The following is an 11,797-nucleotide window of genomic DNA, read 5'->3' on the forward strand; positions in this document are numbered from 1 at the left end:
ACTACAAGTTCATAATGCACTCATAAAACAAAAAATTGCTTACTCGGCCCCTATTTTCCATGGATTATCGCAAACTTCCGAGGAACGTCTTCAACGTTTACTAGCAAGGGGGCTACGAGTGTGTCTTGGGGTTCCGCAGGCTACCTCGAGTTCTTTAGTAATTGCTGAAGCTCGTCACCCTCCATTTCCAGTCATACGAACGGTTGAAACATGCCGACATATTTATCGCATCTTAACCCAACATGAGAAGCATCCATTAAACCTCGCGCTCACCGAAAGAAACAAAAGCAAAATTCACGATGTTGTTCGAGAAGATAGAGCATTGTTACCAAGATTTGAATTATGCAAAGTGGATGTTAGTTACCCTCCCTGGATGTTAACATGCCCTAAAATAGAATTATCGGTTGACGGGATTATATCAAAGAGAGACATGTTCATAGTAGCCGCACAGCAACTAGCACTCTTCCAAATTTACTCATTATATCCCCAGTACATCCACGTTTATACAGATGGTTCGTGTCATAAAAATTCTTCGACTTCAGCATTCGTCATTCCACATTTAGCGCTAGAGCAAACATTCAAATTATCCCGGGAGACATCTTCCACCATGGCAGAACTATTTGCAATCCTGTGTGCTTTGCGTTTCATAACATCAGAAAAACATTCGCAAAAATGGGTTATCTTTAGCGATTCGCAAGCCGCTCTCACATTACTACAGAGCAATAAGAAAAATTCTTTGAACAGTTCGCTATTGTATGAGACGCTCAAAGAACTTACTAAAGCAAACGCAATGGACCACGTAATTGCATTTCAATGGATACCTGGGCACTGCAATATTCCCGGTAATACTGCAGCGGACGCAGCTGCGAATCGAGCGCACAATAACGCAGAGACGACCAATCTTCCCCTATTGCGTAGTGAAGTCCGTCTGATCCTGAGACAGATTTCTTGTCGCCTCAGTAAAACTACCTGGTTTGACCAACAAACTAAAAACTCGGAATTATACTCTATAGACCCTTGTATAAACTTATCAATGCCGGAAACTCTAAGAGACAACAGAAAATTTGAAACATTGGTACACCGACTGCGTCTTGGTACTGCATTTACGAAACACTTCTTGTGCAGAATAAAACGTGCCTCTAGTCCGCAGTGTTCTTGTGGCCACCCAGACGAAGATGTGCATCATCTTCTCCTCGAATGCACGAAATACGCTACACAAAGAACGGTACTGCAAGCTAATTTGTGTATATTAGACAGAAGACCATTCACTCTTAAAAAGATACTTGGCCCATGGCCAACTGCGGGCCTTCAAAAAAGAGCACTTCTTGCTCTGAAAAAGTTTTTGGAGGACACCAACATTTTGGGAAAATATTAGGTACCCGATATTCGAATACGCTAAATGAGTTACATAAATGTTGTTCATGGTCCATAATTGGTTTATGTGATGATCGCAACTTTTAGGCGATATGTATGATTCTGTTTTGTACTTGCAGTGTATTACATGTGCTGTGTGTTTTGGCTGTACAAAACATCTGTCTTTATATATGTGTACGTGGACTGAACTAATGCACAGAACTTTGCGACTCATGTACTGTTGGACCGTATAGTTTTTATTCACACAGTGTTCTACTGAGTGTTATATTTTGTGTCACTATTCACCCTTTTTACGTAAATTTGTTTCGTTTGCCAAGTGACAAGGAGTAGCCGGTGCCACCATAAAGGCGCCAACCTCTCCTAACATTTCACTTCAATAAAAAAAAATTAGACAGCTGACAAATTAGACAGCTTTGATTGTCGCGCGGCGTAACTTCGGGATGAAATTAAATGTAAGCATGAAAACTAGTTTTATGCAGACACAAGAAAAGCCACTTATAGAATGTATTGTCCGTGATCCATCTTTCATAGTCTTCAGGTTGGTCGCTTCTTGCCTTTACACCTCTAATTGTCATTTCGCGGACTGTGCTCGTCTCAGGGCACGTCCAAAGTATGTAGATGGCGGGCATCCATAGAATATACTACTTTAATTTATATAACTGCGCTAGCCAAAGTTTGTTACAGGTGGCCTTTAAGGTTCTTTGGTTGATTTCTTTAAAAGGACAAGTCAAGTACTGAGTTAACATTCACTGGCACGTTTAAGGCCTCCTTGTGACATATAAGGTTTTGCAGTGTGGGACTACCTTTTGCCAGAAATGTGGGACTATCTTATAATCGAAAGAATTCATTACCGTTAGCTCTGGCCAATGGTTAAATCTGTTCACATCGTCGCTTTCACTCCGAGAGGACGTTCCTAGTAGATTATAGTAAAGCAAGATTAGATTGTTACCGAATGAAGGTTTCTTCGATAACTTTTGGATGGCGTCGTCACCTGTGTCACTCTGGCATACACTGAAGCAGTTTGTGTTCTTATAACTCGCCAACATAGCTTAGTTGTGCGTGACAATATTTTCATTTCTTGCGTCTACATTAACAAAAGCTGAACTTCATCATTCCGTTTGCCTGCTTCTATTGAAATTGCTTTATGATTTTTGTAGGAATACTGAGTACAACAATCACTCTAGTGGAGTGTACCACAAAAGGACTTGTTTTTGGGGTAGCTGCTTTGTCATGAACATCGAAATTAACAAGGCTAGCGTGGGTATCTACAACACTGGAATCACGTGCAAGGTCATCTCTACGCTTGGCCTATGCACCTGCAGAAACTCCAAGGACAGCACCTCTCAGTTAATTTTACTGCTCCTGTATACTTCACCCATCATTGACGACGCGTATTACTCCCGTCTGCATTATTTTAGTTAACCTGCATCTCAATTCCCGGCGCATATGTTTTCTCCCCCAAATGCACATCACCGATGTTGGGGACGTTCACTCAACGCAATGTATAGCGCGTACTCAAGAGGCATATGTCAAGAGGCTTAAGAGCCGGATGCTATATAATAGGCGAAGCGTTAATGATTGGTTTCACGAAGTGTAACACTGTTCGCGACTCATTCATGGGTACCCGGAACATTAAGAGGATTAGAGCGCATTGTGGGCCATTTATCCGGGCGCTCCCTTTCGGAGATGGTCTCACTTTCAAGAGAGGCACGGCACTGGCCACGTCGAAGTATGCGGCCAACAGCGCTCTTGGCACTGTGCAACGATGGCGAGCTCGGCACAGCGTCCAAAACGCCGTGGGTAGTGTACGTGGACGCGTACAGGGCTGAGTCTGTCGTGATTGTGAAACTTTCTCCGAAAGTGAACGCCCAAGAATGCCGTTGGTCTTCTGTTACGCTTAAACCGACCGACGCGTACTTATTCAGGTATTAAGAGACCACCAAACCATCTGTAAATTTTTCTTATTCATCTCGAGCCACACTCTTTCGCTAATAGAAGATAACGTGATAGGTTACGCGTCATCCCGTGTGTCTTTGTAGGCAGTTGCAGGTAAAATGATGCACAGCAGGTCTAGGCAGAGAAGTGGGTTGAAAGAATGAAAAACCTGAAGAAAGGAGTGAGACGCTGAGTGGGGAAAAACTGGGACGTCACCCAGAAATATCTGTGCGGGACTCTCTTTTAAAAGGGCCATAATATGTCTCAAGTAAATATGAGCCGAATACCGCCTTCACGGCGTGCTGATTTGTTCGGGCTAGGTCTTGCAGAAGGCAGCATTCGTAAAGGTAATTTCTTTACTGGTTTAAGATCGTTGCAAATGCGCTACAACGAGGCATAAAATTATCGATGCCATCATCTCTTCTCGCGCGACAGAAACCTCAAGCCGGATGCTGGCCATCCCGGCTGGAAGACGACCGCGAAGAAGAAGACTGCGGATCCCGAGTACAACGAGGTGAGGGGAGATCGATGGTATGCTGTGGGCCCCTGTCACTTACATACTCAGCAATTGCAGCACTGTGAGCGTTCGTGGCGTTATAACACGATGACAGCAAGTTTTGAGCACGCAACGTGAAGGCTGCGCGTAGAACTCGCTAGAGTGTTCTGTGCGCAACAAGCTGCTTTTCGCGTGATTTACGTGGCTCTTCTACTAACCACATTAAACTTACCCGCCAATGATGTCAAGGATGCTGTGGGACGAACAGGGGTCCACATCTGAAAACGTTGGCCCCTTTGTCTCCGGGACTGCACCTGGGTTCATCCCCTTTGGTCCCTGGCACGTGAAGAAGTTATCCGGCCCACATTTCACTAGAGATAATTCTCAATGCGCAGGAGCTTGCCTTAAGCCTGCAGTCGAACGGTGACCTCGCCAAGCACTTTCTGCAAATCACGGCCTGGGACAAAGACAGCGGGAAACCCGACGAATATCTGGGTAAGGCACGGTTTAAGAATGCGTCTTCAGTGTATAGCGGTGATGGGCTGGTGTTGATAGCGATGCGGATGGATGAGGGGCTTTTTGCTAGTTCGTGTTTATCACTTTGGCGCCTTCAAATTAGAAAGAAAAAGATAGTAAAGAAAAAAATACAGGTAGCACAATTATGCAAAAAAGGTGAGGCGTGCAGACAGGACACAAGAGAAGAGAAGTGGACAACACGAGCGGCGTTCGTGTTGTCCACTTATCTTCTCTTGTTTCCTGTCAGCACGCTTCACCTTTTTTTGCATAAAATCCTTACCAACTAGCTCAGTTTTTGGTGGTTCTAAGGTAGCACAAGGCGCCCAACCTTCCTTCCGAATGTATTCTGGAACACTGAACCCTTACTGCACATTAGTAAGAAGTGCAGGGGATCTACACGGTGTGCCTCAAATTGACCAGTGGCGCAACCATGCACACGCACGTGCACACGCAAACACAACGTGGGCTAACACACAGAGAGAGAGAGAGAGAGAGAGAGAGAGAGAGAGAGGGGGGGGGGAAGAGAAAGGAAAGCTCAGTGTAATTGACCACCAGACGAACCAAGACCAGACAAACTGTTCTTGCGAACGAAAATTGAAACGCGGACAGGGAAAAAAGCAGGTGCAGCTCTTACATGCTCTTATATGCCAGTGCAAAATGTCATCGGCGCACTCCTAGCTAATAACCACGCTGTGATACCATAAGCGTCACACGGAAGCTGGTGTCACGCTGACTTCCGCAACATTAGCAAAACGTATAAACGGTGCGTCCTATAGTTTGTATCGACATGCTTGTTCAATATGTGTTGATGGCTTGGTACAGCGTTACACACCCGACGTCATTTTGCCGCATTCAATAGTGACAGCGATGAGTATGCGTTCAGCTAAAGAGGGAACGCGCTTCTTGGTTGAGATCTCTCGCAGCCCCGTTGTACGGTGTGAAAGAGGGTGTCGCATCAAAAAAAGAAAAAAAAAGAAAAAGAAAACAGTGGAGTAGTGTCTCACTGTCGCAGATAGATAGATACTGATGATGAATATGTACATTTGTGCTGCTCATGAGGGAAGTACTATATGCAGCCGCAGTGACAAAACATATGTGCACGGATGATGGGGATTTTTAACGATGCTATTGTTATCAACCGCTTGTTTACACGAGGAAAACTTAGTGGGTAAGACGTTCGTAACTCAGGTCGTCGCCGTTTTGTCCGTGAACGCTTCGGCATGTTGACTTATTTGCATGAATCAGTTTCGCCTGTCATTTTGTAAAACGTGGATTCTACGAGCGTTAATCCTAGTTCGAGCGATCAAAAATTTTAATGCATATCTGCTGGTAAATGGTGGTACGCTATAAAAACATAAATAAATTCCTATTTAGCAAACAGATCTGCACCGACTTGGTAGCATGTTTTCCTGGAAATGTCTGTACGTAAAATAATAATAATAAAAAAACGTGACATAATTATTATTTCGCAAGCAGCTGCACGTTCACTTGTTACCTAATGTACGGCTTGTGTAGGCAATATAATGATTGATCATTGCTTTGCTCCGTTTGTCTTGGTTTTGCTATTCTGCGTTGAACGCATAATTTTCTTTGTTCGGGCCACACACACGTTCCGGCAGAAAGAACCCTAGCATAAATAACTAGCCGTAAGTGCAGAGCAAATAAGGCGAACGTGATAAATCGAATATCGAAACGTCGCGTTGTCGAAAAATTAGGGAGACGACGGCTTTACTCTTGCCGGGCAATTCGTTAATTTATAGAAGCTTAATGCACATCGTGTTATACCATGTTAATAGTAAGCTACTCGCCGTGGTTGCTTAGTGGCTATGGTGTTGGGCTGCTAAGCACGAGGTCACGGGCTCGAATCCCGGCCATGATTGCCGCATTTCGATGGGGGCAAAATGCGAAAACACCTGTGTACTTAGATTTAAGTGCACGTTAAAGAACCCCAGGTGGTCAAACATATTCTGGAGTCTCCCACTATATACGGCGTGCCTAATAATCAGATCGTGGTTTTAGCACGTAAAATCCCATACTTTAATTTTATTAATGGAAGGCTGACAATCAGTTCAGGGTTCAGCCCTTCCTCTTGTAACATGCAAGCACGAAAAGATAATCCACGTACACTGCAGCCTACCTTGCTGCAGTAACGAGATCCGAACAGTTTAGTTCGGGAAAAGGAATCTCCGGCTCATGCCTTTGTTTGGTGGCTTTATGGGAAAATTGCACTTTCACTGTGCTAGTGATTCTTCATAGTAGCAGAGATTTGGTGTCTCTTGATATTGCGTCTCGAGGAACAGTAAAAAATGCATAATGGAGGCTCGAAATTTGGAGCTTTGGCAGGTGTTGACCATTTTCTTTTCAAGTCTAATCCACTTTTCGGTCACTCACTCACTCACTCACTCACTCACTCACTCACTCACTCACTCACTCACTCACTCACTCACTCACTCACTCACTCACTCACTCACTCACTCACTCACTCACTCACTCACTCACTCACTCACTTATTCATTCGCCAACTCACTCGCTCGCTCGCTCACTCACTCACTCACTCACTCACTCACTCACTCACTCACTCACTCACTCACTCACTCACTCACTCACTCACTCACTCACTCACTCACTCACTCACTCACTCACTCACTCACTCACTCACTCACTCACTCACTCACTCACTCACTCAACTCAGTTCGCTCACTCTTACTCAACCTTACTCGTGCATGCTGCAGGTGGCATCGAGCTGGGTCTGCACTGCAAGCGGGACCAGCTGCAGCACTGGGTGGACGTGGCGCGCTTTCCCGACCAGCGTTTCGAGCGCTGGCACCCGCTGGTCGACGTGCCACTGGTGCCTTGACGAGCGCAGCAACCTCGCTCCTGCCTCTACGCCCTGCGAAAGTTGGCCTGTCCCTTCGTTCCAGGCCAGGCTTCAACGCAGCGATGAGAGCTTCTGACATCGACCAAAACCTCTTGCAACGATGATGTACCCGTGGGGGTACCACGGCTTTAACTTTCTCGTCTTGAGATCTTGTGAGAAGGTATCCCTCTCAACACGACACGGAAAGTAGCAGCCGTGTCGCACGGTATCGCCGTTGACCTTGTAGGGTCTGCATCGCGACGAAAGAACGTGCAATTCGCTGTGTCCGACCAACACAACACAGGAGTTTGCATTGTAAGCTGTGACTGCGAGTCGCTTCCATCGACATTTATTTGTTCCTTATCGGAAGGTCTGAAAGCGTCTTGCACTTGCGAGAAAAATGTTAAACATACATTACGTCAGTGTCCGTCGTACACGGAGTGCGCGCTCAGCACGCCTCAATGCTACTTCACTTCAAACTTGCTAGATGACAGGCAGGATGGCAGAATGACAGGAAGAAAAATTGGATCACCTGCCCGGTTTGACGTTTACGCGTAAAGGTTATGGAACTCTTCTCTTATTGATTGTTGTTAAATTGATTTTAAAACGAAGTTTTAATCGTATTAGATTAGCAACAGTACGGAGAGGTTGAAACTAACCGAAAAATGCGAATACCGATGCGAATGCCTACACAATACGCCGAAATGAACGTCGTTTGGCTTCGTTAATGTTACCGGGCTTTGTGGCTGTCTGTACTACCTAATGAACGCTCATATGCCTGCACGGTGCATGCGTTTAACTCTCGCCTTTCTCATTATCTTTCTGCCCCCCTCCCCCAATAGCCATTGTGGAGTAGTCAGTGGATTAACCTTTCTTGCTCTACTTCCCCCTCTCCCTTTCGCTATTTTTTCTCACCATTGGTGAATGGATGGTATCGCTACAGCCCTTAAAACATCTCAAAGGCGAGCATTTTACACCTCAATGCAGTTTGCATTCGCGTAGAGCGCGAGCAAACAGCAGCAAGTTACACGATGATAGCTATCGGGGGGAGGCGTTGATCGCTGCAAGTGTTGCCATGGTTCATAGAAGAAAGGAGGCAAAAGGCCACTTCGTAACTCCATGTGTCGAGACTGTGGGGCAGGTTGCAAGCAAGACCAGTAGCCCGGCTGACGTCAGAATGTGTGAGTTGTGAACGATAGAGTTCCCGAAGCTTACGTTATTGCGAGATATGGTGGCGCTGGTGTCTATGCGGGTACATCGAGCGTCGCTTAACTAAGATTGAGAATAACTCGAAGCAGCAGTATTCGCTCGCTTCGAATCACGGGCAAGTGCGGTAGGCGGCTGCGGCTATTTCGCCAATTTTCACAGCGCAGAACAGCTCTGAAACCATGCCGGCTTGAGACAATTCTTCGAACCACGGGCATGCCTTGAGTACCCAGTTGTCAGTAAAATTAAACTTCACTCGTATGTTTCGTCTCCTATTACCTGCTGAAAACGAATTCGGCAATGTTGTTGAATTTGACAGTGCCCCAGAAGAGCAGTGCGTGCCATATCACTTAACTCTAAACGCATATCCGAAACTGGCACAATCTGATTAGCCGAGTCTGTGTGTACTGTGCTACCTCATATGAAGTTGTTGCTCCAGCAGGTTAAGTTTGTGTGAGCGTGGCCTTGGAGATTGACGCCCGTGCAATGTCAAAGGCCACAGCGTGAAACTCTATGGTCGCGCGCTTTCCAGGAGCTACGGGCATCGACGTCTTTTCTTCCTCTGGCAGGAAAAACTAAAACAAAAAACGTCGTCATGGCAGTTCAGCTAAGCTGGCCTAAGCAAAAGTGATGTAGATAACGACGACGTCACCTTCTGGTTGACGTAATACGTGAGCTTCCTGCTTGTCTGCCATGTCGCTCATGTGATTTTGTACTGCCTACTTCCGAGACCCTTGCGTAATTTGGTTTCGTTTTCTTTGTCCTCGAGATGAGCCGAGAGATCTACTCTTACTGCTGCATTGTTTTATACCACCGCGCTGCGCCTAGGGTAAACATTTGAAAGAGCTTACTGCTAATGTTTGCGTTATCTAACAGTTTAGTTTTCATGCACTGAATCCGCAATTTCCCCTCAAAATTTTTAGCTCGGCTCCGTGTCGTGTAATAAGAAGTGCGTTGCGTCTTCCGACAGTGGCTTTAGAACGTCCTGCGTTCCCACCCGGCATGATGGAAACATATTTCATGCATTAATCATCAGTCCTAACTTGGCGCCGAGGCCAAAAATTAGATATTGAGTGGCAAGAGGCGTGAGGTAAGCGGGAATGGGTCAGCCCACCTGTCTTGTCACGAGAGACAGAGAGAGAGAAGTCCAATGATACGAAATGCCGAGAGGTCGGCCTGAGGTATATTCCTCTAGCCAGCTACTCGGCATTGGGGGAAGGGGAAGAGGGAAAGAAAGAGGGTAAGATAATGGGTGACGATGACGATAACGATACTGTCCTATCACGTTTTCTGTTGTCATTGTGCTTGTAAAGTTGTAGACACGAGATATGTAGAGAATCGCCGGAAATTACTCTTCAGGTGAGGACACCCTGCCCTTCGCTTCCCTTCCCACTCTTCAAGAAAGGAAGGAGGGAAATATGTGCCACGTAGCCTCCATATTCAATAATCGTGCATGATATTTTGGAGAACCATTGTATACGGACGTTATGCGGCACATTCGGTTTTTCTTTCCCTGTTTTCCTTTTTAATCGCGCTAACACTTCGTTACTTGCGCACAAACAGGTGATGATGACTTGTGCTATGACGGCGAAGCACAATGTTGTCCACACCGCATCTGCTTTCCATCATATTCATTGTCTCATTTTTCATGTCATCTGCGTATCGCCCCTTCCCGCGTTCTGAAGAAAGAAAAGCAAAGCTCTCTGTGTGTGCTCAATGAAGCAGATGGCGTGATAAGCGAGCACAGCTGCCATTTTGCACTGCACTAACATGTAGGAATGTAAGACCGTCGTGTGTGCTGCTGCCATAATTCTGACGTCATCCAATTGTGTCACGTCCTCCAGTTGAGATAAAGAAAAACTCGGGGGAAATGCCGGCAGAAAAAGGGGTATAAAAACTGCACAATATGCAGTCGAATATGTCTGGGGTCCATCCCAGCATGTGAAAAGGAGTCCGAGAAATTTGTCGGGGTTGTGACTGTGATGCAAGGCAGACCTAGCACACTGCGACGTGCACAGTGGTTTTGCTGACTTACATCTGCATTTCGTTTTGTAAGATTACTTTTTTTTTGTGATGCAGCTATTGGCGGCGTGCGCTTCAAATAATTAGTTCGCTCAAGCGTTTGGTTTAGTAATCAATTTCACAGATCAGTTCAGTGTTTTATGGAAGCCCGTCTGACGAGGAACGAACACAAGTGAAACAAGCTGCAGACGCGCCTAACCAAGAAAAGAAACACAAACGATACAGACGTTATGACGCTTCGGGGTATGTACGGGTCCCTTGTTCGCAAGTGGTAGGGGCACCAGAACGTTATAGTTTGTCTTCCTCGAAGCGTCAGAATCTGTGTTTTATTATCTTCATTCAGCGGATTAGGTGCTTTTTTTCTATTCGTTTTAGTAACACAGCCTGCAATAGAACAGTACTCCGGCTTTTCAGGGTGACGGGCTTCATGCGGGGCCAGAAATAATCACGTTGTTAGGAGCGCATGTGGTAAATAGCATAATGGTTGTGTTTATGGCTCGTAAAGAAGGTATACCTTACTTCACAAGAAGTACGGAATTCAACGTTGTTTGTAAGGTGCGAACATTTACTTTAAGGTCTGTGGCTGGCGGTAGTAAAGACGTGAGCAAATTAGAGTGCCGCTTGTAAGTTGTGTATATCCACATGTTTACTGGCTCCATGTCCATAGATTTACTGTAAAGAAGAATTCATTTTTAGATGTGCACAAACATTTCGATGTTCCAGTGCGCCCTATCTGCACACTGGCGTTAACCTTGACACCTTTGAGCCTTTTGCATCGAACAAAGTTGTGTTGAAGACGACGTACCCTAACTGGTGTCCGCGCTCTTCATCCGTTCAGTGGTTTTAGTCACACTACAGTTTCTCCGCTTGTCTCCATGTTATCTGTTGCGATAAACCGTGATTCCTTTGTCAAGAATACTTAAGCATACAAAATGCGCAGCTGCATCAGCTCCGTATCAGCACAACCGGCCTAGTAGTGGCCGCCGGCAAAAGAAAAAATTAACCATAGTGTTTTACGTGCCAAAACCACGACCTGATTATGAGGTACGCCGTAATTGGAGACTCCGGAACTTTGGTTCACCCGGGGTTCTTTAATGTGCACCTAAATCAAAGTACACGAGTGTCTTGGCATTTCGCTTCCATCGAAGCGTGGCGGCCGTGGCCCGGATTCGATCTCGCGACTTCGTGCTTGGCAGCGCAACATCACAGCCGCTAAGCCACTGCGGCGGATCATTGTTACTTCTTCTCGAAGGAAACCGGCCGCGGTGGCTTAGCGGCTTGATGTTGTGCTGCTAAGGACCAGGTCGCGGGATCGAATCCCGGCCGCGGCGGCCGCATTTCGATGGGGGGTGATATGCGAAAAAACGCCCGTGTTCCGTGCACTGGGGGCA

At 46.0% G+C, this 11,797-nt stretch overlaps 1 protein-coding gene across 1 annotated transcript in view; it reads left to right on the forward strand.

The window, feature by feature from the left end:
• The window catches only part of LOC139056284 (double C2-like domain-containing protein beta), a 33,531-nt gene extending 22,086 nt beyond the window's left edge, over positions 1–11,445 (forward strand). Inside the window, exons 7-9 of the mRNA XM_070534386.1 lie at positions 3,745–3,823; positions 4,201–4,300; positions 7,054–11,445. Of these exons, the coding sequence (XP_070390487.1) occupies positions 3,745–3,823; positions 4,201–4,300; positions 7,054–7,178 (304 nt within the window). The 3' untranslated portion in view covers positions 7,179–11,445. The remainder of the gene's footprint in view (positions 1–3,744; positions 3,824–4,200; positions 4,301–7,053) is intronic.
• Positions 11,446–11,797: the final 352 nt, after the last annotated feature.

The sequence above is a fragment of the Dermacentor albipictus genome, chromosome 2 (assembly GCF_038994185.2).
Source record: "Dermacentor albipictus isolate Rhodes 1998 colony chromosome 2, USDA_Dalb.pri_finalv2, whole genome shotgun sequence".
NCBI classification, from domain to species: Eukaryota; Metazoa; Arthropoda; class Arachnida; order Ixodida; family Ixodidae; genus Dermacentor; species Dermacentor albipictus.